At 49.6% G+C, this 25,728-nt stretch overlaps 5 protein-coding genes across 7 annotated transcripts; 2 read left to right on the forward strand and 3 right to left on the reverse strand.

Annotated features, from left to right (window-relative positions):
- The first annotated feature begins 1,666 nt into the window (after positions 1-1,666).
- LOC120641035 (ultraviolet-B receptor UVR8-like) lies at positions 1,667-6,255 on the forward strand. Its single transcript, XM_039916993.1, has 11 exons — positions 1,667-2,113; positions 2,220-2,553; positions 2,713-2,794; positions 3,157-3,312; positions 4,130-4,303; positions 4,679-4,750; positions 5,125-5,196; positions 5,360-5,478; positions 5,604-5,689; positions 5,768-5,820; positions 5,911-6,255. The coding sequence occupies exons 1-11, from the start codon at positions 2,026-2,028 to the stop codon at positions 6,001-6,003; spliced, it is 1,329 nt and encodes a 442-aa protein (XP_039772927.1). The 5' UTR covers positions 1,667-2,025; the 3' UTR covers positions 6,004-6,255.
- Positions 6,256-8,702: 2,447 nt separating this feature from the next.
- LOC120641036 lies at positions 8,703-10,191 on the forward strand. The gene has a single exon (XM_039916994.1). It carries the CDS (start codon positions 9,267-9,269, stop codon positions 9,846-9,848), a length of 582 nt encoding a protein of 193 aa, XP_039772928.1. The 5' UTR covers positions 8,703-9,266; the 3' UTR covers positions 9,849-10,191.
- A 997-nt stretch (positions 10,192-11,188) lies between these two features.
- Positions 11,189-14,073, reverse strand: LOC120641037 (acyl-coenzyme A thioesterase 13-like). Its single transcript, XM_039916995.1, has 3 exons — positions 13,780-14,073; positions 13,495-13,638; positions 11,189-11,629 (listed from the first exon to the last, which is right to left on the reverse strand). Exons 1-3 carry the CDS (start codon positions 13,954-13,956, stop codon positions 11,486-11,488), a joined length of 465 nt encoding a protein of 154 aa, XP_039772929.1. The 5' UTR covers positions 13,957-14,073; the 3' UTR covers positions 11,189-11,485.
- A 576-nt stretch (positions 14,074-14,649) lies between these two features.
- Positions 14,650-20,129, reverse strand: LOC120641038 (protein disulfide isomerase-like 1-2). Of its 3 annotated transcripts, none has more exons than XM_039916997.1 (10): positions 17,400-20,097; positions 17,280-17,310; positions 16,875-17,162; positions 16,599-16,787; positions 16,395-16,520; positions 16,067-16,204; positions 15,864-15,980; positions 15,634-15,751; positions 15,375-15,487; positions 14,650-15,277 (listed from the first exon to the last, which is right to left on the reverse strand). In XM_039916997.1, exons 1-10 carry the CDS (start codon positions 17,585-17,587, stop codon positions 15,026-15,028), a joined length of 1,560 nt encoding a protein of 519 aa, XP_039772931.1. In that variant the 5' UTR covers positions 17,588-20,097; the 3' UTR covers positions 14,650-15,025. The 3 variants fall into 3 exon arrangements, 1 of the variants encoding a protein (XP_039772931.1); XR_005662127.1 differs by having other exon boundaries at positions 14,659-15,277; positions 17,400-20,129; XR_005662128.1 differs by lacking the exons at positions 14,650-15,277; positions 15,375-15,487; positions 15,634-15,751; ... (4 more) ...; positions 16,875-17,162; positions 17,280-17,310 and having other exon boundaries at positions 17,402-17,540; positions 17,643-20,129.
- Positions 20,130-20,284: 155 nt separating this feature from the next.
- Positions 20,285-23,210, reverse strand: LOC120641039 (pentatricopeptide repeat-containing protein At3g26540). Its single transcript, XM_039916998.1, has one exon. It carries the CDS (start codon positions 23,141-23,143, stop codon positions 20,999-21,001), a length of 2,145 nt encoding a protein of 714 aa, XP_039772932.1. The 5' UTR covers positions 23,144-23,210; the 3' UTR covers positions 20,285-20,998.
- Positions 23,211-25,728: the final 2,518 nt, after the last annotated feature.

The raw sequence follows: 25,728 nt of genomic DNA on the forward strand, positions 1-25,728 counted from the left end.
GCGATCAATAGTGCCCCCTGGTCAAAGTATCGCCTCGGCTTCTGCTGCATCAATGCGGGCGTCCAACTACCACAATGAATGCAGTGGAGGGTGAGGCTTAGTATGGAGACCAAGCGGCCTTGTATACGTGTCTGTGCTTGTAGACACGTGTCGGCTCCGGACCACCTCGAGGCAGGGTGTCGACTTCTTCCCTTAGTGAGGGGTCCGGTTACTATACAGGTGGTCCGGACTCCTCGGGAGGTCCGGAGCCCCGGCTGTTTGGGCTGAGCGCCTGCCTCTTTCGGGACACGCGGCATTCCTGGACCTTTCCCAGTCGTGAGACAGGTCCGGGACCGTTGTCGATAGAACAGGACTCCGGACCACAGGGGTCCGGCTGTTTGGACGTAGTCAAGGATAACTACAAGGCCCTTGCCTAGACACAGCAAGAGGGGGTACCCCAGTCCTGGTGTACCGACAACAGTGCAGCCGCCTGCGCAGCACCCGAGCAGGGCCGTCTGCTGCATTAATTGGATACGACGGCACGTCACTTTTCCATCATGCCGCCTACGCCGCAAGCTACACGGCCCGTTCAGCTACGTGGCAGGCGACGCCGCTAGCTACGCCTGGCGCCGTTTCGACAAGACAGCGCCTGGACATGCTGAACGGGGGATTCCATGAGCGGGCAAGGAGATCCAGAGAGAGATCTCCCTCGCCTGCAACGCCATAATGTATGAACAATACGTTATTTTATTCTACATCATTGTGCCCAACTGTCGGGGACCCAGCAGCCATGTACGCGCCTCCCTTGAGATATAAGGGGGGGCGCTCGCTGCACAAGGGAGAACACACACAGACGCACGCTGGACTCAGCTCCAAAACTCTTCAGTCTTGAGCAGCACACAGTGGACGTAGGGTATTGCGCTTCGGCGGCCCGAACCACTCTAAACCTGTTGTGTTCATCGTGTTCTAGAGCGAGATCGAACTAGTCGCTAGCTAACCCCTGAGTACTCACCTTCTGGGCATAGGCAGGTGTATTTCGCCACCCGGCTGTGGTTTGCCACACCACGACAAAACTGCTAAACAGTCACATGTTCTGGCTTCTGGCTAGAATTCGGGTTGGAAATTGGAGGAAGAACCGCGATGGCCTTAGATGGTACGGTATACCCTTCGACAATCCGGTGTCCCGTTTTTCTTTTTTTTTCAGTGCGTGATCACCATGCGGCACCATGCAAATGGAACAACGCATCCATCAGCCATCATGAGAATATGAGATGGAGATGGAGATCCAGCAAGAGCCAGGGTCCTGCCTAGCCTGAGTCCCCCAGCTCCGGCTGAAATTCCCGGTCCTGGGAACGGAAGCCCCAGCCCAAGCCGGAAAACCGACGCGATCTCGTGCCGTTTCCTCTGAACTTCTGAAGAAAAACACCCGGCCGGAGAACGCGAACGTCCCCTGACTAAAAAAACTCAGACATGGTGGCGAAGGCGACGTCGCGCGCTCTGGTCTCTTCGTTCCGGGAGCGCAACGAGTGGCCCTCCTCTCCCGCCGTCCCCCGGGCCTCCAAACCCCACCGGACCCTCAATCCAGACTCCCATCCATCCGCTGACGAAGTGGGTCCGGAAAAACGATGGCCCACGCGTCGGTGAAGTACCCGGACGGCCAAGGGCGAGCACGGGGCGACGGGAAACTACCGGGTCGTCGTCGTCCACCTCCCCCCGTGCTCCGCCCTTAATGGCGCGCTAATCAGCGAGCTTAACCCCACCGGCTCGGGCGAGCGCCAGTGTGCTTGACGCAGCGGCGGCGTCACATGGGGGTGGGGGGGTGTGGGCGCTTGTACGCTAGCCATTAATACGGCAGGTCGCCCATCCCATCGCGGCCGCCGCGGCCGCCTCCCGTCTCCCCCCGCTCAGGCTTAAATCCCCCCCCCCCCCCCCCCCCCCCCGCGTTCCGGTCGCGCACCCCACCCCCGCCGCGCCTCCCGTCGCTTCCTCCGCCGCTCGCCGCCGCGCTCCCGTTCGTGCTGGTGGGCGGCCGGCCCCGTCGAGGAGATGGACTCGGTCATGGCCGCCCCCGACGCGCCGCCGCAGGCCGTCGTGCTCGTCTCCGCCGGCGCCAGCCATTCCGTCGCGCTGCTCAGTAAGTCTGGCCGCCTACCCCGCGCATTTCGTCGAGCACGGCTGTGGGGGTCGCTGACAAGTGGCCGTGTCTGCCTTTTTTTTTTCCTTCTGTGTCTGCTTGCCAGCGGGCAATGCGCTGTGCTCGTGGGGCAGGGGCGAGGACGGGCAGCTCGGGCACGGCGACGCGGAGGACCGGCTCGTGCCCACGGTGCTGAGCGGCTTCGACGCGCCCGGGATCGCGTCGGTCATCTGCGGCGCCGACCACACCACCGCCTACTCCGAGGAGGAGCTGCAGGTCTACAGCTGGGGGTGGGGAGACTTCGGGAGGCTGGGGCATGGCAACTCCACCGACGTCTTCACGCCCCAGCCGGTCAAGGCGCTGCAGGGGCTCAAGATCAAGCAGATTGCCTGCGGGGACAGCCATTGTCTCGCCGTCACCATGGCCGGAGAAGTGCAGAGGTGAGACGGCTACTAACCGTTAAAACCGGTGGGAGTGTTTGAGAAATTGCTTGATCATCAGTGCTATCAAGCTTCACATCGTAGTATTCTCGGTTGCTCTATCTGAGTTTTGCACTTACCATTCTTTATTATGTGATCCTTATATTTGTTTATTTGCAGTTGGGGCCGTAACCAAAATGGACAGCTAGGCCTTGGAACTACTGAAGACTCGCTGCTCCCACAGAAGATTCAGGCTTTTGAGGTAAAAAATGGTATATGCCAAAATCTTCGTATAGGGAGATTTGCATCATACTAGGAAGAGTTTTTGGGCTACCTTATTGCACTTTGACACTTGTTCAATGCAGCGGACTTCGCGCATATCATGTTTATATAAATCATGACTATGAGTTGGAAGTGTCAGATTCATATCTTACTTGATGTGCAACAATATATTAGCTATAATCATGAGGCAAACTATATCTGTGCTGTCACTATGTTCACCAGTAATGGTGATGTGAACATCGGCCCTCATCCATTACATCTTGTTCCTTCTGGAGGAGAACTATCACCATTTGTCAATGTCCTGTGCGATGCAGTTAAGTGCTTATGGTCATATGTTTGTAGGGTGTTTGTGTCAAAATGATTGCTGCCGGTGCCGAACATACTTCCGCTGTAACTGAAGATGGCGACCTCTATGGATGGGGTTGGGGTCGATATGGAAACCTAGGTCTTGGGGACCGTAATGATCGTCTGTTTCCGGAAAAAGTATCTTCTGTGGAGGTAAATCATCTAATTGACTCGCCCTTTTAGTTTAAAGCAACATGTCCACTCAACTGATGTTCTACTAACACCTTCCGCACTTGATACTGCATGAAGTTTTGAAAGACAGTACTGCAAAATTGATCGTTCCATCTTGGACCTGTTACAAACCAAAATACACTCATTATTCTTTACTTGATCCCTGAGACATGTCAGCTGGGCATATATTCAGCTGTGAGTTACTCATTTCCTTTCTGGATCCATGCTGTCATCTTGAAACATCCCTCAACCAAAATCACCCTCGGAAGACAATCTTTTTTTCATGATAGAAACCCTCAAAGTAGATGCAATTCTTTTAGCTGATTAATCCGAAGTCTTTGTTCTTGTCTAGACTTTATCCAAATGATTTCTTTGAAATATAAGCATGGAATACTACCAATTTATCTTTCCCAGTCCTGACAAAGTAAAACAATAGTGTGCCATCATCCAAACACATAACAGATGTTAAATATCTGATTTATTGGTCCCATTGTTAGTGAAAAGGTTGCTCCTTACTCTAATAAGTATTCCCTCTGGTTTTGAATATATGGCGCTTATGAGAAGCTAATTAGTAAATAGATGTTTATCACTCGCTATGGGAAACAAATCTTAGCAAACTTATCTCAGAATTTATTTCCCCTGCATCTTGATCTTACTAATTCTTTCAATAAGTTAGGGTTAATTTCACAAGGATATGGTCATTAGGTTCTGTTCTCATATATGGTTTTTCTTTTTAATATTGTTTCTCTTTGTTGTTGTTCCAGGTTGTTCTATATTCTTATGTTTTGCCTTTTTGTAGGGTGAGAAAATGGTGCTTGTTGCATGTGGATGGCGCCATACCATTACTGTTTCTGAATCTGGTACTATGTACACTTACGGTTGGAGCAAATATGGTCAACTGGGACATGGTGATTTTGAAGATCATTTAGTTCCACATAAACTTGAATCTTTAAAAGATAGCACTATATCCCAGGTAAAAGCTCATAGCCACATTCTCAGACATGGTTTCATGAAGGGTTAATACAATTACACACTTAGTTTTCCCCTTTTGTAGGCTTTAGAAAGGTACTGCCTTCCAGCGTAGGCAGACATAGACATAACTTATGCTGGAAACTTGAAGAATGCACTTTTTACATGTTGTCTATAGGCTAAACGTTCTTTTATATAAAAAAAGTTAGGAAGTCTCCCCAAAAAATAAAAACCTATTATATGCTACAACTCCTTAGCTAAAAAAACGTCAGATCTCCCTGTCTAACTAAATTGGCATATTTTCAAGTCTTCTTGGAATCTTGATTACTATTTGAGCTTTGGAAGAAAGGTTTATACGCTTTGCATTCTGCTGGTTTAGATTTCAGGTGGTTGGAGACATACAATGGCACTTACATCGGAGGGAAAGCTTTATGGGTGGGGTTGGAACAAGGTCATTATCTTTGTGCCTTTACTTCCTTTTGTGCCCCATAATTGCTGTTTGATTCAAACTGCACAAGCAAGATTCTATTATATACTTTTGTCGGTGAATACAGATAGGCAAACATTTAGAAGCTTTTTTTTTTCCATTATGCACATATATAGCTGCTTACATACATAAGGTGATAGTTGCCATGATGAGTTTCGGTACTGAGCTTGTGCTTAACATGCCCCGTTTCACTAATCTAGTCACAGGTTGTGCTCAGCTCTATTTCAGTATTGAGCATTGCTTGAGTTCCAGCTGTTGTTTTTTATTTTCACTTGTCCATGTTGGTTTTTCCCTATCATTTTTTTTCACTGATTGTGTCTCATATTTTGAGCCTGCAGTTTGGACAAGTTGGAGTTGGCAACAATGATGATCATTGTTCACCAGTACAGGTTCATTTTCCTGAGGAACAGGTATGGCATGTTTGTGGTACGGTTTTATGCTGAGCTCGTGCTCAACTAAATGATCCATGTAGTACATGTATTACAAAAAGTGTCAGACATAATAATAATGGTCGTTCATAGATTCATGTGAATGGAGATTGCCAACTTCCGTTTATTACTGTGTTTTCTGCAGAAAATTTCCCAAGTTGCTTGTGGATGGAGACACACGCTTGCCCTTTCCGAAAAGAAAAATGTTTTCTCCTGGGGAAGGGGTACTAGCGGACAGCTTGGCAATGGAGAAATAGTCGACAGGTGGTCCCCATATAGTGCACTTGCTCAATGTCTTACCCTTTTTTATGAAGAAACTCAATATCTTATCTTTGCTATCTACACTCTTCCGAGCTACTAACAATTAATTAACCTGTACCATCCTGAAGGAACACGCCTGTGTTGATTGACGCCTTAAGCCCAGACGGTTCTGGCTGCAAGAAGTTAGAGTCATCCGCAGCAGCTCCATTCACAGGTTCGTATCACATCGCGCTCTAGTAGCCGCGGGTGCTTTATAGACAGGCGATTGACGTGTCTGCTCTCTGTTTTCCAGCCAAAGTCTGGGTCTCCCCGTCAGAGAGATACGCAATAGTCCCTGACGAAAACGTGAGTTGACTTCTGTATAATTCCAAGCAGGTTACTCGCAGCCAAATTCTTTTGATGCTGAACTGAAGTTCCTCCTGTGTTCATGTGCAGGTTCCGAAATCAGGCGAAGGCACCGTGCGCGGCAACGGGGCGGACGCGAACGTGCCGGAGAACGATGTAAAGAGGATGCGCGTGCAGTCGTAGCTCCACCGACTCCTCCCTTAACCCTAGTACCACTATAAAGGAATAACTGGTGCCCAGCGGTGTCCGATTTTGTGCATTCCGTTCAGCCCAAGTGCTCTCCCTCTATCTCTCTCTCCACGAACCTCCTGCTGTTGAGACCTGGGATGGTGACATTGTCTCTCCTGGTGTTAAGTAGTAAGAAGTAAGAACTCTGATGAGATGGTGCCGTCGCCTTGCAGCAAGTGATTCGCCTCATTGAGGTGCCTAGCGAAATCAGCCTGCACGGCTCCGCTCCACTGTTGTGTTCAGATGTGTTTTGGATCTTTGACAATTCCCCCTCCCCCCCCCCCCACCCCCCCCCCCAAGTACAAGAAGCATTAGGATCACTAAGCTGATACTTTGATGAGAAAATGAGTGATTGTGCAGAAATTTTAGGATCCACTACTGACAGTCTGACACCATGGCGATCATAGGATCACGCTTTTAACCAAGCGAGACACGCCTCCGAGTTCTGTTCTGATGATTTGGCTTTTCCATTTCCTCGCCGCCCTCGCCCACCAAAGAAGCAGCAGCACTTGTCGAGTCCTTGGCTTCGTCCCTTCTACTGCCGCAGAGTCGGCTTGGTCCGCTGCCGAGGAGAGCGCAGCGGCGGGACCGCGGCGGGGGGCAGGGGACTGCCCTGCCCGGCCCGTTGGTTGGCCTGGGCACGACGCATTTCGACCGCCGGCCGTTCGCCGGGCGGTTTCCGCTTGGCGCGCGTCGGCGTCCTAGCTGGTTGGTGGTGTAGCACTGAGGGAGAGCATGACCGCATGATCCGCATCAGCAGCCGTGTTCGTCCCGGACGCACTGGCGCCGTGCTCCACACCTCGGCCGGCCGGCGGCCCGAACGGCCACTGCCCGCCTGCTGCGCAGCCGCGCTGCGAACGTGTGAGGCCAGCGGAGTCCGGTAAGTCGGTAACCAGCGCCTCGACGACGACACCAGCCCGGGGTGGCTGCCCTGGCCCGCTGGCCGCGTCGCGCCACGCCGCGCCGCGGAAACGGCCGCAGCTACTTCCGCACTCATCGTACTCCAAATTCACTTTTTAAATAAAATATTCTATCCTGATCATCAAAATTCTTTACTCTATATTCCGTTCTTCCGCATCCATCCATACTTCATATTTCTTACTATACCAACTACACATTTGTGTGGGTAAGGTTTGGGGCTTAAAAACAACCCTTCCCCAGACCCCGCACAGTGCGGGAAGCCTACGGCACTGGGTACGCCCTTTATACCAACTACCACACGTGAGACCCACACCACATAATTTTTTTTCTTTTCTTTATCCCCCATCCCCCCTCTCTCTCCCCCTTCTCTTCCGCGTCGCCCCTTCCTCTCCCCCTGCTCCGGAGGGCGCCGGCGGCCCTGTCCCCATCCTCCTCCCTGTTCTCTCCCTGCTCTGGAGGGCTCCACACGCGGCGCAATGCGGCGCCGGCGAAGCGAGGGCTCGAGCTCCCCGCGGCCGAAGCGGCGGGACCGCGGCGGGCGGAGCGGCGGGTGGTGAGCCGGCAGCGGCTCCTCCACGCCCCTCCCTCCCTCCTCCCGTGCCTCCCGTTGACCCATCCCGGCGGCGGCGAGCTCGAGCAGGCCCTCCCCTCTCTTCCATGGCAACTCCCTTCGCCGGTGGCCCTCTCTACCCCCACGCTCGCCATGGCGCGGCGGCGGTGGAGGCCCGCGGCGGGGCGGCCTACGTGCGGCGCGGATCCGCCGCCTCGCCATCCTCGCACCCATGGCCGCTGGGGACAACGACGCGGCGCCCCTCCCCTCCTTCGCCTCCGCCGACGGCGCATCGGGTGGAGGAGCGGCGGGGCGAGGCGGGCGGCCGTGCCGTGCGGCGAGGCGGAGATGCGGCGGGGCGAGGCGGGCCGCGGCCCCTCCTCCTGGCGCCCTTCCTCCCCGGCGCGGATGGCGGCTCCCTCCACGGCGCAGACGGCGGCCCCTCCTCCCGGCGCCCCTTCTCCCCGGCACTGCCGGCGGCCCCTCCTCCCGGCGCGGACGGCGGCTCCCTTCCTCCCCGGCGCAGACGGCGGCGGCCCACCGATATTCGCCTCGGGTCCTCCGCCGCCACCGCCTTAGCTCCGCCCCGGTGGCGCGCCTTGAGCTCGGCGGGGCGGGGGCGGGTGCACGGCCGCGGCGGCACGCGCGTGGCGAGCCGGCGGCGGGCGTGCGCGCGGGTCTGCGCGAGCACGAGCTTGGCACGATGGCGGCGGGACGAAGCAGGGGCCTCGGCGGGCTACGAGCTCGGCGACGCACGCAGGCTGCCTCATCCAGATCCGCCGGCTTGAGCTCGACCTCCGGCCATGGCGGCGCGCGGCCTGGTAGGGCGAGCTCCGGCATCCTCTCTCCCTCTTCCCCATTTCCTCCGCCTTGGGGCAGTTGGGAGCGGCGGCGGGAGCACGCCGACGTGGCGTGTACCGTCCGGCCGTTCCCTGCTCTGTATTTGCCGTCGCTCCACCCTAGCGGTAAAGTGGCGCGTCGTTTAGAGAGCCCCGCTGCGGGAGTTTTTTTCTGAAAAAACCAAATGCATCCGGTGTTGCGTATGGGATACAGATGCCCACTGCGGACAGCCTCAGCGGGGCTTGCCACGCCACGCCGCGCCGCGCAGACCCCACCCACCAGGCGCCAGGCGCCAGAGGTCGCCGCGCGCCGGCCCGTCCGGCTCGCGGGGCCGGCCGACGCCGGGATCGCACCGCGCCCTCGAACGGGACGCGAGCGGGCAGCAGACACGCCGGGCGCGCCCACCTAGCTAGGCGCCGCGCCGGCGTGGCCACCGGAAACCGACCGGTCGATCCCCCGACGCTGACGAAACCGATCGAGCCGATGAGCCCCGCACCTGCGCGTGCTTTGGTCCCGGCGCCCGGCCGAGATTCCACGCATTGACACTGCCACCACAGAGATTCTACGCGTCTCCTCGTGTCAGGGACGCCGCCATGCACGCACACGCGCAGTGATTATTCTCGGTAGCCGACACTGCGGCACAGCAGAATCACCGCGGCGACAGCGCGGCCCGGTCGATCCGGGCTGCGCACACGCACGGCGCGACCGTGCGGCCGGAGCGACCGAGGAGGCAGACTGCACGGGATCAGCGGCCAGGGCTCAGGGGTACAGGTACAGCGCCAACCACCTACTGGGGCTTCACCCAAGGGAGCAGCGCATTGATATCCGGCAGCAGCGAAGCGACCGACGCCGTCTCTAGCTGGCTGCTGGCCCGGCCGGCTACCGATCGAGCGAGTGTTCGTTAAGAATGGACTTCGCCTTGCCGGCCACCACCACGGCAGCTGCCGCGGCGGCCACGACGGCGGCGCCGGAGGAGCTCCCGTTCCCGCGTTCCGCGGTGGCGTCGCCTCCCTCTCCGCCCGCCGCCGCCGCCGACGCCGACTCCATGGCGGAAGAAGGGCCGCGGGCTCCGGAGAAGTGGAAGGCGGGGGCGGGAGGTGACGTCGACGCGGCGGCTGCTGCGGCGGCGGCGGCGGAGGTGGAGGACAGGATGGACCTGCTGTGGGAGGACTTCAACGAGGAGCTGGCGCTGGCGCGGCGCCGGGCGCGGGGGCGGGGCGGCGGCTCCTCCTGGCGGGACCGCGGCGACGGGCTGCTGGTGCTGGAGGCGGGGCCGTGGTCGTCGCCGTCGGACGCGGGGTCGGAGCCCGCGGGCCGCGTCGGGTGCGCGCCCGTGCTGCGGCCCTCGTCCAGGGCCGCCGGCGGGGCGCGGCACTACCGCCGCCGCGCCGGGTCCTGGGTGCTGCTCGTGAGGATCTTCCGGAGGCTCTTCGTCATCGACAAGACCATCTCTGTCGCCAGGCAGCGCTCGGCCACCAGGGCACGCTGATGCGCGTGTTCTTGCAGCAGAATTGCGCGCTTCCATGAGCATGTCCAAGAACCATGCATGCATGGTACTTCGGATGCAAGAACAACCATGCATCCGTGAGTAAATTATACACTACTCTACTCCGAGTTAGACATGCAAGTAATTAATGATCGAGATTTGTTCTTGACGCTGTAATTAGGGTTCATCAGCAGATACAGGGAAATGAAAAGCAGTCCATGTCCATAGCAATGTCACTCCGTTCCTCATTCTCTCCCACTGTTACTCCATTTCTCTATCGATCATCTATCAATTCAATAGAGTAAATGTAAAAAAGATAATAAAAAAAGGCAACTTGAATTATTTTCCATTGTGCCCATTAGTCACGAGATGATGTCATGTGACTCATGATATCGTACCTTCGGATCTGAAGAACGAAAGGTGCACGGCTTTACCAGGACAAAAATGTTTTGGAGTGGGTTCGTGGGGACGAAAGGTCCTTGTGCTGTTTTACTTGGGAGGATGCGTGTTTTTGTTTCGGAGGCTCGCATAAGGACAAGGGGATTAGCTCGTACTAAAGGCAAAAGGAGACCACGGATGGGGACATCCAACCTCTGTACTACCTCCCAGAACAGCAAAACATTTCAAAAAAAAAAAAACCTGGTGTGCTCCCATGGAAACCTCTTGACCGAAAGAGAGGCAGCATACATTGTGTAAGAATGGGAGAATAACATCTTTTCGCAACTGTATCGTCCTACTACTAGCATAAAAGTAAAAGCTGTCATAATCGTGTACTTCCAATCAAACCCGAGGTCTCTAGATAATGTCGTAAATGATAAGATCTGAAACATAAAATCGAAGAAATGTAGATTCTATTGATTAAACCGTAGAATCAGGGCCCCTAATCTCTAGATGTAAAGGCACAAAATCATACTTCAGAATCACGATTTTGACAACCATTAATGACAGCATTGTAAAATTTTCTGGTTTCTGCAAAGTAGCATTGGGGTTAGGCAATCACAAACCTCATCACATCAAAGAAATGGACAATTTTGTCTTATTATTTGTAGCACTTACCTGCACCACAAATTTAAAATCTGCCAGTTTGGTATCCTACCATAACTCAATAACAAATTGGGGTCAACTAACAACAGATCAGACAGCAGACAGCCCACAAGGACCTAGAGTTTGTTTGTACACTCGCATAAACACAGCGTGATGGCAGCTGGGCCTACATTCACCAACTTAGGCCAATGTAGTACACAACACCCACATTAAATATCTACACCTTTTAAGCCGATAAAAGACTAATGCAGCTATGATCCCATTTTTTACAGAGGGAATCTCCCAAGATGATGACAGACTACACCAAGGCAACAAGAGTCAAGGGGACTGGAGTTGCATATGAATTTTGAATGGTTTACTGTGTTTCTTGTGAAGTACAGCCTACAATCCTCAGTGAAATATATAATCTGATCATAGATGACACACCACCCTTGATACATGAATTTCTAATAGATACATCATTTTTTTTTCTAAAAAAAGATAGACCACAAGCATTGTATGATTGTTGACGAGTAATAATGGCACAGTTATGGAGATTGGTGAGTTTGGCCGCAATTGTGTTGATATCTTATTATCTTGTTAGCAGAATGGGAGCCTCACAATCTGCTTGACACAGCAAGATACTTGGTATGACGGGCCTGTGCCATCAACTTTCCTGTCTTTTTCTTCCTGAAATCGACAGAAACGACGCCAACAGATTTTCCAGCACGCAACAACTTTCCCTCGACCTCTATTTCTTCCTGGACAATTAACCCAAAAAGTTGAAAGTATGTCAAAGAACTTTGTAAAGGAAGCGTGAAAACAACAAAAACTCAAAATTAATCTAGCTTCACTGGAATTAATTTGACAGGGAGCTAACTGAAGCTGGCTTCATTTTTGTCTAACTTCCAGCAAAATAACCTAAGGACTATCAACCTATATCAGCATATTTTCAATGTCATTTCTTAATAAGTATCAACTATTGAGATGGTTAGTTTGTTTATTATAACGATCAGATATTTTTCCAGATATAAAGCGATACTACACTGGTCAATAATCATGTTATAGACAACAGGCCACTCAGAAGTCAGAACTGACAACAGTGGAAAATGAATAGAGCGGATGCGACCCATTAATTCAACCAGCTTTTCTGCTTATAGTTATAGATAACACATTGATACTTCTAGGTAAGAAAAAAAACTAAGTCGTTAAAGGAAAGAAACAAAGAAGTAACCATTTTATCTCATCCATCAATCTGTTGTCATGCCATGTTCACTGTTGTTATCTCATGAAAATATTACATCCTAACTTTCTAGAGGACCATGAAGCAACACTGAAGCTTCAAGAAGAATTTGAAAAGAATGGGTATTTATCTATTCGAAAGAAACAATATTAGCCCTAATGGCGTTGGCCTGGCAGAAGGCATATGTGTTATACCTGAGCACAAAAGTCAATAACAGGTCATGTATAAAGTTATCTGTGTTGAGTTATTTATTGGACATACATCGGGAATATTTATTAATCACATTAAGGATGTTTTGTAGCATACTCCCTCTGTTCGTTTTTAGTAGGTGTATTATAATTTGAAATGGGTCTTCAGAGGTGTACTTTGAAAACAAATTTCTCGTAACAATATATCAACTGCTACAAAATCCATATCATATTAAAAGATATTTGAAATGTGAATCTATTCATATAACTTGTGTACACTAAGCATTCATATAATGAGCAGAGTAAGAAAGACAGATAAATGAATTAGGATCTAAAAGTGCCCTGTTTAAACAACCTGTCATAAAATTGAACTAACACACAGTTTCTTACATTCTGAAATTATTTATGATGATATTTGAAATATTCTAGAACAAGTACAGAAGATCACAAATTGAATTTTGCCACACCATAATCAAATCAAAGAACTTTCACTAACACAACCACAGAAGACACCCCCTAGTTGAGAGAGAAATACCAAATTATTTCAGGTTGCTGGGAAACAATAAAGGCACAATCCAACAACTTCCATCAAGTTTGAAGCAATTTCAGCACCTAATCCCAGCTCACTCCTACTCCTTATCTGCCAACAACTTGACAATACAGCACATTGACTAGTAGCCAGCAGTAGTAAATACTGCAGAGCAGATCTCAATCACTGAGGAATAGCATAACAACAATCAGGGTGCGGTTAAGATCCAATCCCGCAGCTTAGTGATAGTTTCTGATTGCCATAAAGCTATGCACAACAGCAAGCAATGGACCTGCACTAATCATTCCCCATTGCAGTTTCTACAAGACATAACCCACAAAAGGCTAATCTGACATTCACCTACAAAGCATGCCAGCAGGACGACACAGCCTATAAAACATAAAACATACCATACGCCTTCAGAGTATAGAGAGCAATTACTGACACCAAATCCAATTTCTTCAGAATTTTTTTTGAACGATCTTCTTTAGCAAATTGGATTTCCCGGTTGCCCAATTCTAGCACTAGCAGCACAAGTGCACAAAAGCTCTAGTTTAATCATAAATTACGAACCCCTGAGCTGAACCCCTGAGCTCTAAATTTGTTGATACCATAATAAAACACAGCCCGAAATGCGAACCAAGAGGAAGAGAGAGCCGGTCTCACCCCGACAGTAGCCGCGTCGACAAAGGAGACGCTGATCTCCACGGAGACCCCGCTCGCGCGGAGCCCGCTGCAGAAGAAGACGGCGGACCCCAGCTGGTCGGCGAGCGTCGCCGTGACGCCGCTGCGGAGGTACCCCGCGGGGCTCTGCGAAGCCACACCGGTTGGGAATTCGGAGCCGAAGCGCCGCACATGTCGTCAGCATCTCGGAACCGAAAGAGGGGTGAAGAGCTAAGGAGTTCCTAGGGGCTCCGCCTCCGCCGGCAGGGAGGAGGGGTCGTGGCTTACGGCGTGGCGCGGGGCGACGACGAAGGAGCAGAGGAGGCGGCCGTGCTCGGCGTACTCGATGCTGACGCCGCTGAGGACGAAGGGGTCGTAGAAGTGGAGGCGGGCCGGGGTGGATCCCGCGATCTCCTCCGCGGAGGCGGTGGGCTCGAGGCTGCGCCGCACCGCGTCCGGGTCCATGGTCGGCGGCGCGCCGGGCCGGCGAGGACGGGAGGTCGCACCACCGGGCAGACAAAACGGGCGATGGAGTTCGCTCGGCAGGCAACTGACAAGACGATTGGGCTTGCCTTGCCTACACTGACAGGTGGGGCTACGAACGGATATTTTTTATGCCTAGGAGTACGAACGAACGGATATCTGGTAGTGGGACCCGCAAGCGGCTCTTCTTCCTTTTTCCTTCCTTTATTTAATATAAAAAAATTGTACAGGTGGTGCACGCTGGGCGTTCATTTTTTTTTTTGAAATGCTGGGCGTTCATTTTTGATCCCACGTTCTATGCGCTTCTGGAGACCTGTCTTTACAATTGCAATCCTCACGATACATTAGTGGTCACTGACGTGTAGGTCCGGACACGCGTCAGTCATCTTGGAGAACATTAGAGCAAGATTAATGACATACGCCCACCGTTGACTGCAAGGATGCGTTCTGATGGTGAACTCAGTTTTTTAATGCAGAGAGCACTGGCGACTAGCATGCGCCGCACACGTCTCCGCCTGCTCAAACGTGTGTTTCGCTAATCGTCTACTCCTCTCTTTCTCTTTCACGTAGAGCCAAACTCTCAGTCCTTTATAATACTTGCTTTTAGAGGATTCTAGTCCGAAAACGACAATAAATTACAATTACAACCTCTATTTACTTCCGGGCACCACAAACAACAGAATGCGGACTAGGGACTGCAATGGCCTTATTCAATTCAGTATTGTTATATGACTTACGACTCACGAACGATAAGCAAATTTCAACACGAACAACTAATGACCTTAATACATTTAGCGATGACAATCTGTGGCAAATAGTTTCCGGAACAATTTATGCCAACTAACAACTGAAACTCGTCTCTGAACCTCGTATGAGTTTCACTCCACGATAACACAAACTGATCCGCACAACTGCCTCGAACATCTGCTCCGTGTAATCTGTGGTCTGCAGAGTACTTTCGGGTTAATTGCATCCGAGATGCCTCTGAGCAGAAGACGTAGAACAGATCGAGGAGCTACTGATCGACAAAAGGATAGGTACGGTGTCTTGGTTACAGCTCGTCTTTCAGAAGTTCAGACGGCGGTGAAGGTGTGATGCCGTCTTCTACAGCGCCGGCACCCGTCTGTGTCACTTCCTCCGCTGCACCAGCTTTTGGCCCCTTGTGCTTCTTGATGAAACTGATGATGTCCTCCGCCGTCCTCCCGCCGTTGTATGAGTAGAGGTCCCCTGTGGTCGAGTAGAAGTAGATCGTGGGGTACCCCTCGACCGCAAAGTCGGTAGGGATATCGTTTGCAGTGCCATCCTGAGAAAACCAAAAGGATTAATGGATGTGCGTACGGCCTTGTGGAAGCATGATCATATCACATCACAAAAGAGGGGGCGGGGGCTTGAGCCATTACCATCTTTGCAATGACGACATCTTCATCGTCTTGCATTGAGACTGCAACTTCCTCCAAGATCGGGGCCAGCTTCCGGCAATGGCCACACCAAGGAGCATAAAATTCGAGCAGTACTGTGAAGAAAAGGTTATGTCAAGCATGAATCGTAAAACAAGTTCAATGCAAACTTAACTGAAATCTGATTGTAACCACTAATACAATCATATTGAGCTATGGGGTACATATTACTCAGACAACCGTGGAAATGAGAAGAACCAACCATTTTTGCCAGAGTTGAAAACAATGTCATCAATGCTGTCAGCCACGACGACCTTAACAGGTTGGTCATTCACCTTGGGGATTGGCTCTGACTTAACATAAGGCGTCAAATTTCCATACTACATGAACAAAAAGAAGACAGAAGAACACTGAGTTCGAAATTATTTGACAATAAAGTACCGTGAAACAGCTTAGTAACTAAGCGACACAGTAAAGTAGAAAAGGCCTCACTATGTATTGCTTTAACCAGGGTATAACTTGATCAGGGTCAATAGTTGGATTGAGATATTTCCCACCTTGTGCGATCACAAAAAGGAGGGGCACATCGTTCTCTTTGAGCCCAAAGTACTGAAAGCATTTCCATGGAAGCTTGTTAGGCATCTAATGGTAGGAATTTATGACAAACAATGTTCAGAGAAACTACGAATAACAACCTGGAAGGCACGGTCAGCAGCTTCAACATCACCAATTAGAAAACTGATGTTATTTGCACTGAATTTCTTGGCTGCATCTTGAATTTGACTCTTGAAGGTCTCGATTCTGTCATCACTGAAGTTCAAGAAAAGCATCGCCTGTACAGCAATATTTCAAATTATGGTATTTAATGCTTTCATCAAGTATGAAAAATAGGTGTGCAGTCATATCAGGTGAAATGCCAGTCCAATGTGAATAACAATTAACATCCCACTACTAGTGCAGAGGTAAGGAATGATCAAATTCTGAAAGCATAAATAGAACATAATCACGATTGTGTCAACTCACTTTGGCACTAGGAGTGCTGTAGTATCTCTCAAGAAACTTATGGTTGGTTGGATCAGCATCGAATGTAACTACAGTAGGGAAACCAGACACCTCAATGAATTTTTCAAGAGCATCCTTATCAAAATCCTGACAAAGATCAAGACTGGTGTTATATTGCTAGTGTGTTACTCAGGCTCGAACTTATCATATGAAAAAGGAATATACCTGAGAATCAACAAAGAGCTCGTCAAATGGTTTAAAGAGACGCACAACAGGGCCCTTGACAGCCTGATCACCACGCGGCAGAATACCAGCATCTGACGTGTGAAAGAAATCATAGTCTGACTGTTTCTTCTCTGCCACGGCCATAAAATTCTCATAATCCACACCGGCAAACTTGGGAAAAACTCCTACCTGCAACAAAATGTCATCACATTTGCATCCACCATTCTCATGGTATTCAAGAAACAAGGGACATTCATAACAGTAGTGAAAACCTACAAGAACGACCCCCTTGTCACCAATGGCGCGGGCTGCCTCCTCCGCCGATCTGAGCTCGATGGAAGCCGGGCCGACCTGCTTCTTGATGTACTCCACAATGCCATCTGCATCCCGAGGACCACCATAGCCGCGCACATTGTTTCCTCTGTTCTCTATGATCTTGATGGTGGGGTACGCATGCACCTGGTACTTGTCCTTGATCTCCTTGTTCCTTTCATCATACGCGTCCACCTTTGCAAGCGCCAATGGCGGATCGTGCTTCCTCAGAACGGCAGCTGCCTTCTCGTACTGCTCATGGACATGAAGAAAACAAATTAAAACACACATCTGTCTGCGCTGCATCATCGAGAGCAAGATTGGCAGTCTGGCTCAGTGGCACATCTGTATGGTGCAGTGGGTTATTACCTCTGGAGCGAGTTGCTTGCAGTGGCCGCACCTGCAGGGCGTTAACACTTGCCAGTTAGCCACTATGGGGGAGTTGAGACAGAGGAAAACTGCATAAGGAAATGAGTGAGATGTATGTACCATGGCGCGTAGAACTCGACGACAATGAACTGGTGTTGGGCCACCACCTCCGAGAAATTGCTGGCGTCCAGCGTCAGGACCGCCTCTCCCAGCTCCACGGCAGCCTCTGCCTCGACCAAGGAGGGCCCAGGGAGGAGGAAACTGCCGGCGAGAAGGAGGGTAAACAGGAGCACCAGGGAGGCGGCCATTGCTTAAGCTGCAACTAAAAGTTCCTAGCAGAGGCTAGAACCTGAGTTAATATACCTGAAGGGGCCAAGGCGTGTTGCACTTGCAGGGATCTCGAGGAAGTCAATGGGAACTTTGTTTGCTCACTTCTCTTCCACTCCATGTTTCTGAACTTTGCTTCCAAAATACATTATTGAGACTTTTTCATTTTTTTTTCAGTAAACGTTATCTTGTAAACTTTCAGGTAAGTGCTATCAAATATTGACAGTACAAATTGTTTTCTGTGCAAGTGGCATTTCAACTTTCTAACTGAGGCCAGAGAAGCAACCAATGATCAATGATGTTACGACTCAACAGGCCATCAACAATATAATATCAACTTGTCAACACCGACTTCAGAAGTCATCTGACTTTCAATTGCAGCCACAGGCTTCAGAGCAGTAATTCGATAAGCAATTAGCAATCTCAGCATCTATACTCATTCTGCCCATCTCCATCTGAATGATTCTTAAGGTATCGTTTATTTCATTCCTGCATGGATGTCGATTATCTCGTGCGAGAAAGACATTCATTTTCCTGCCTATCTCAATCCAACTACAGCCAGGCTGCTTACTGACACCCCTGTCCTTCATGGATCTCCTCACTCTAAAAACATCTGTCCATTTCCCCATCTCAGCATACATATTGGAGAGAAGAACATAGGGTCCAGAGTTCCCAGGATCAATCTCAAACAATTTTCCAGCTGCCCATTCCCCCAACTCAACGTTCTTATGAAGTCTGCAAGCACCTAGCAGTGAAGCCCAGAGCACAGAGTCAGGTTCCATCGGCATGTTCTTTATGAGCTCCTCAACTTCTTTGAGATGACCGGCACGACCAAGCAAGTCAATCATGCATGTGTAGTGATCTCGTGATGGAGTAATTCCATGATCCTCAGTCATGGACTGAAAGTACCTCCTGCCCTCCTCAACTAACCCAGAATGGCCACAGGCTGACAGAACCCCAATCATCGTGACAGAGTCTGGCCTCTCTTTGCTGCGCAGCATTCTCTCAAAAAGTTGCAATGCATCTCTTGCACGGCCATTCTGTGCATAACCAACAATCATTGCATTCCAGGACACATTATCTCTCGCTGCCATACTCTCGAAAACCTTTGCACCATCATCGATTGAGCCTGTCTTCAGGTACATGTCTACAAGGGAGTTCCCAACAAACACATCAGACTCTGGCCCGAAGTCGAAGCGGAAACCTTCCTTGAGGACATGAACATGAGTTTGCTGACCAAGCTGAAGATCAGCAATATTCCCACATGCATTGAGAACATTTCCATATGTGTAATGTGTTGGCCAAACTGACTCTCTTTTCAGCCTGACAAAGAGCCGAAGTGCTTCCTCCTCCTCACCATTCTGTGCATACGCTGCAATTAGCACATTCCAAGCAATGACATTCTTCTCAATCATCTGCGAGAATACAACCTGAGCACCTTCCACATTTGAAGACTTTGCATACCCTGTGAGCATGGAAGTTTCGGACACGACACTCCTGGAAGCCATGGAATCAAAGACACATCTTGCCTCCCTTGTCCTTCCACACTTTGCATACATGTCCACCAGAGCATTGTTCAGCACCATGTCCTCCATAAACCTATTGCACTTTACCACACGGGCATGGACCTGCTGTCCTTCCCTCTCCGCAAAGAGGCCTGCACACGCGCTCATAATGCTCGCCAGCGTCACCTCATCAGGAATGAAACCCGCATCCATCATCTCGACAAACAGAACGAGAGCCTCGCCCACGGGACCGTTCTGCTCGTAGCAAGTGATCAAACTGTTCCAGGAAACAACGTTCCGCTCCGGCATTGTGTCGAACACCCTGCGAGCATCCTCCGGGCGCTCGCACTTGGCGTACATGTCCACGAGCGCGCTCCCGATGCGCACGTCCTCCGCATGCGGCGACTTGGCGACGAGCCCGTGCACCTGCTCCCCGGTCCGCGGGTCCTTCTCCGCGGCGCAGGCGCTCAGCGCGCTGGCGAAGGAGTACGCGTTGAGCACGAAGTCGTCGGCGTGCATGGCGGCGAGGAACCGGAGCGCGTCCCCGGCGTGCCCGTGCCCGCGCCCGTGCCGCGCGAACGCCGCGACAGCGGCATTGTAGGAGCACTGGTCGGGTTCCGGGATGGCATCGAACAGCGCGCGGACCTCGTCGGGGCGGCCCAGGCGCGCGTACGCGGAGAGGAGAGCGTTGTGGGAGAAGGTGTTCGGGAGCGGTATCCCGTCGAACACGCTGCGGGCGTCGCGGAGGCGGCCCAGTCGCGCGTACGCGGAGACGAGCGTGTTGAGCAGGAACGTCTCGCCGGCGAAGGGAGACTTGAGGACGCGCGCGTGCGCGGCTCGGGTGGCGGGGAGGCTCGCCGCAGCGCGGAGGAGGTCGGCCAGCAGCGAAGACGCGCGGAGGTGCGCGACGAGCTCGTGGCCGCCGTGGAGGTGTTGCGCCATGCCACCAAGAGGCGCGCGCCGTAAGACGGCAAGACCCGCGTTTGGACGGAGATCCTTGAGAGCTGAAGGCCCGAAAGAAGCAGAGCGGCTGGAGAACCTTGCCGCATCTTGCTTTAGGACACTACTCAAAAATATTATGTTCAGTTTCCAAATGCACTTATGAAAGAATCACAGATTCACACTTGCTGCATTTTCAGATAATTGCATGATAGATTGAACAGAGAATGTTCATTGCCATAAACCATCCTGTCAATCTCAAAATCCATGTTAACATTACTGTATTTGGGGGGTTTCAGGTAAATCTTGCGTAGCAGATTACAATCCTTCCCGCTTTATACAGAGATTCAGCGTTCGGACAGAAATTACTCTTTGTATAGAGGGAGCGAAGATATTTAATTATTTACACTTGACATGTAGGACAACTGTACTTTAACAAAAAAAAGCTACGCATAAGCATACAACAACAGTGAGGCTTCGTACAACTGCCTCGGCGTCTTCCTAGCTCTGAAGGACTGCCATTTGCTCTCCGAGAGTTCTCGTCGTAGAGCAAGCTTCAAGTCGAGGGTGGTAGTCATATTTTAGTCGAGGTGCAGATGAGTTGCTGAACGTGAAGCCTGTAATTGGAAAATTCAGTGCTACGTGATTTCACACTTGTTAACTACATTGTGCCTCGATTCAAACCCACAGGATTGCAGAGGAAGATTTGGAGCCTCGATAGACATCAATTATCAGTCAATCAGCATATGTGCTCAGCGTTCAGCCTGAATGCCTTTCTTAGCAGGGTATCATCAACAGTGATCCTAGCAGCTTAAAGGCAGCTAAAGGGTCATACTCAAGTATATGACTTCAAATAGATTGCCAATTCAGCTTCTCACCGACTGAGCCACCGAAAAATCAGTTTCATGGCTCACAGTTTGAATTTTCATCCTCACCAATTTTGTCCGCCTAGCAGAATGTCATGGACTCATCAACATCATCACTGTCACTGCACTTGTAGTCAGGAGCAGACTCCACAAATCGAACTGGAGTCAGGGGATTGCTTTCATTGATGCGCTGCGCAGCCCTCTCCCCTAATTTTCTGTTCCCATATTCCCTGCAGCAGTCGAAGATCCTGAGCCACATAGCAGTTGTTGGTTCGAAGGGCATGTGATCCACGAAATCCTCTAGCTCAACCATGTATCCATGCTTCCCCAACAGTTCGATCATGCACTCATAGTGCTCCATGCGAGGGACAATGCCATATTCATCAGTCATCAGAGTGAAATAACTCCTCCCCAATCCAACATGCCCCTCACAGATACATGAAACCAGAGCACCAAGGAAAGTGACAGAGTCAGGCCTAATCCCCTGCTTCCGCATTTCATCAAACAATTCAAGTCCATAGTCACCTTTACTATTGTAAGCACATCCAAATATCATAGAATTCCACAGGATAACATCCTGAGATAATCCCGATTCAAAGACCCTGGTGGAGTAATCAAACAGCCTACACTTGGAATACATATCGACCAGTGCACTTCGCAGTATATCATCAATCTCATACCCGTTCCTGATAATGTATGCGTGAATCTGCTTCCCATGCTTAAGCAGAAATATGTTGGCACAGGCTGCAAGTGCAGAGCTGAAAGTGGACTGGCTAGGTATTGTCTCGGATTGCATCTCACGTAGAGCATGCAGAGCTGCTTCGCTCATGGAGTGGCGTTCGTAACCTGAGATCAGTGAGTTCCAGGAGTATCGGTCTCTCTCTGACCCAATCTCAAAGAGAAGAAGCTGTTCTGCACTCCTCAAGCATCCACATTTGGAATACATCCTCACAAGTGCATTCATCAAAAAGGGATAACTGAACAAACCACACTTGAAAGCGAACGCATGGAGCTCCTCACCTTTCCCGAGGTCAAGAAGGCCTGTACAGGCATTGAGCACAGATCCAAGTGTAATAGCATCAAGCTCCTTTGTCTCCTGCCTCATCTGATGGAACAAATCAAAAGCGCCAGTCAGATCCATGGACCTGACACAGCAGGTCAGCATAGCATTCCAGGATACCAAATTGTGTTCTACCATGCCATCAAACACCCGCTTTGCATCAGCAATCCTCCCACAAGCAGCCAATCCTGACACAATTGAAGTGGACATCACCACGTCCTTCATTGGTGCCAGCTTGAAGAGCCTTTGCGCTGCATCAATGTCGCCACACTTTGCGTACATGTCTACGACTGAGCTGCGCACATGTACGTGGTGCTCGTACCCATGTCGGAGCACAAAGGTATGTATACACCTCCCTTCTCTAAGTGCACAGTTATCCCGGCAAGCAAGCATTGCATGTGTGACAGTATAAACCAGTGGCCTAACTCCAGTCCATACCATCCTGAAGAACATCTGAACTGCCATGTCGCCCATCCCAGCGAGAAGATATCTCCGTATTATTACATTCCATGAAATGTCATTAGGTTGCAGTATGTCATCGAATGCACGCCTTGCATCAGAAAGCACGAGGCACTTTCCGTACACATCAACCAGTGCCGTGCCTAGAATCACGTTGGACCGAAAGTCCCTCTTCGCAATATGACCGTGGAGCTGTTGCGCACCACGCAGGTCAAGGCACTCAGCACAACAGGCAAGCACTGATGCCAGTGTGACATCCTTGGGGCGAATGCCAACAGAGCTCATGTAGGAGAAGAGGGAGAAGGCCTCTGACGGGTTCCCGGCGCGGGACGCGGCGGAGATGATGGCGTTCCACGAACCGCCATCCCGGCGCGGCATTGCGTCGAACAGCTCCCGCGCGTCGGCGAGGCTGCCGCAGGCGGCTAGCGACTCGATGGCGCGGTTGAAGAGGAAGGTTGGAGTGGATGAGCGCGAGGTGGAAGGTGCAGATGACGAAGAGGAGGCCAGGTGGGAGGCGACGCGGCGGGCGGCGGCGAGGGAGCGACGGGAGGTGACCAGGCGGAGGAGTGAGGCGTAAAGCGAGACCGGGAGCAGGGGGGAACTAGAGCACGCGGGGAGGGCGTCGATGGCGGCGAAGAGGTGCCCGGCGGCAACATGGTTGGAGATCGCGGACACGGTTGAAGCGGGGGCGGCGGCGGCGGCCGCCATGGTGGCGGGAAGGGGAAGAAGGATGGTCTCCGCGGATTGTGTGCTAAATTGAGGAGTACTCTAAATTGAGCTTAAGGCTTTAATTACTCCCTCCGTCCCAGAATATAAGTATTTGTTAATTTTTGCTGATAACATTTAACCATTCATCTTATTTAAAAAAATTATAAAATTATAAAAATAATTATGATATACTTAAAATATATATGATGATAAAACATGTAATAACAAAATAAATAATATTTTCACAAATTTTTCGAATAAGACGAATGATCAAACGTGAATCACGGAAGTCGATAAATGCTTATATTTTGGGACGGAGGGAGTAGAATTTAGGCCCACATCTATTTTCAGTTTTTTGCATTAAAAGAAACTTTTTTCGATGTTCTTATCGCTTTGGATAGTTCTGAAAAAAAAGAGTATGCTTGGACAGAAAATTTAGCGCTTCAAAAAAGATCAATCCACATTATTTAAGATCAAAGGTGCCAAATTCGAAAATAGAATTTTTTTTCCTTCACAAATACTCTCTACGTTCCAAATTTACAAATTTAATTTATCCTTAGTTAAATTCTCTAATTTGGTCAAGTTCACAGAACATTACACCATCAAATATTTTAATTAAACCTATCGTAAAATGTGCATTGATAATGTATTTATTCTGTGTTATAGACTATAAATTTGGTTGATGTTGGGGAAGTTTAACTTAGGAAAAAATTTAAAACATCTTTGTACATTTTAGAAAAGAGGGATCACGTTTGGTCTAGTTCCTCTCTTCGCCGGTATCAAATTATAATACCCTGACTTGACATGCCTTGTGGTCAGAGCATCTTCAACAGATTATTTATCTCTCCCCAGTAAAGAAATTGTTCTTTTGTTAATGGAGGGTGCTCGAGCAAATTACCAATTTCACCTTAGTACTAAATTTTTATTTTTTGAGAAATATAGTACAAACACATACGCTCACAAACGCACACACACTCATCTCTATTAATACACGCACGCAACTCTACCCCTATGAGCACATTCGAGAGACTGAGCCGACAGATCCTCGAGATTAACAAAGTCACTACTGGCGCCTCGCTATTGACAGGAATAAGTTCATAAAAATGTAAGCACTAGTGCTGAGTTGAGGACTCGAACTCTGATGGGCAGGTTCCACCACAAGAAACCTTGCAAGCTGAGCTACACTTACAGTACCAAAATATTTTTGATATCGCTAAAACACACCTCTCTCTTACTCAAATATAGAATTCCTCCCTCTACCCTATCTATTGAGTAATCTGTAGCGGCACTTATAATACAAAATAGTGTTATTGATGATGGAGAGAGAAAACATATAGGATATGAGAGGTGAGTAATCTGGGGAGATAATCCTATAGATTACTTATCTCTTATATTTCTCTTTTCATCACGAATAATACTTTTTACGTTTTTAGTAGCTAATGTTGTAGTGGATTACTAGAAGGATAAGGTGGAGGAAGAAATATCCTACATTTGAGTAAGAGGGATATGTGTTTTGGCGATCATCTAAAATATTTTAGAATTGGTGATAGAGGCCCTGTTTAGTTGGTGAAAAATTGTTGGTTTTGATATTGTAGCACACTTTGTTGTTACTTGACAAATAATGTCCAATCATGAACTAATTAGGCTTAAAAAATTCATCTTGTGCTAATCAGTTAGACTGTGTAATTAGTTATTTTTTTCAACTGCATTTAATACTTAATACATGTGTCCGAACATTCGATGTGATGGGTACTGTAGAAATTTTTTGGGAACTAAACAGGGCCAGAATTGATAATCTTTTAAATAACATGTTTCTGGTATATATTCAGGAGAGAGACGAGTAATCTACATCTACTAAAAAGATTGCTCTAAAGAAACCATCCAAACTCCCTTTGCCGAGTGCACACATTGTATTTGAGGCAATACCAGCTTGCATTGGCTACTGGGACTTGTTTAGTTGGTGAAAAGTTGTTGTTTTTGGTACTGTAGCTCATTTCGTTGTTACTTGACAAATAATGTCTAATCATGGACTAATTAGGCTTAAAAGATACATCTCGTGCTAATCAGTTAGATTGTATACTTAGTTATTTTTTTCAACTGCATTTAATACTCCATACATGTGTCTGAATATTCGATGTGACGGGTACCGTAGAAATTTTTTTGAGAACCAGCTCTGCTACCCTTTTGTAGTAGGTAGTAGACTAGAGCTACGGCTATCCAGGATAGCCGACACTCGTCGGATTCCATGTTTGCGTCAAATGGTTCATTTGCTTTCTGGTTGTAATCTGGTCACGTTTATACAGAGAAACAAGGATTGACAAATTGACACACACACATGGCAGTTGGCAGTAGTGTCAAATAAAACACTGCTAGCTACTCCCTCCATTCCAAATCACTACCTTACATGTCATCAACAGCAAATGACTAAACAAAAAGGCACCCTAGTACCCTACTGCATCACATAATCAAACATAAATTTCCACAGCAATGTTGATTGTCTGAGCCGTAAGTAGCAGCTAGATCGACCAAAAAAAAAAGGGGGTGGGCGCGTTTAGTTCCGAACCAAAAATTTTTGGTTGTCAAAT

The sequence above is a fragment of the Panicum virgatum genome, chromosome 7K, assembly GCF_016808335.1.
Source record: "Panicum virgatum strain AP13 chromosome 7K, P.virgatum_v5, whole genome shotgun sequence".
NCBI classification, from domain to species: Eukaryota; Viridiplantae; Streptophyta; class Magnoliopsida; order Poales; family Poaceae; genus Panicum; species Panicum virgatum.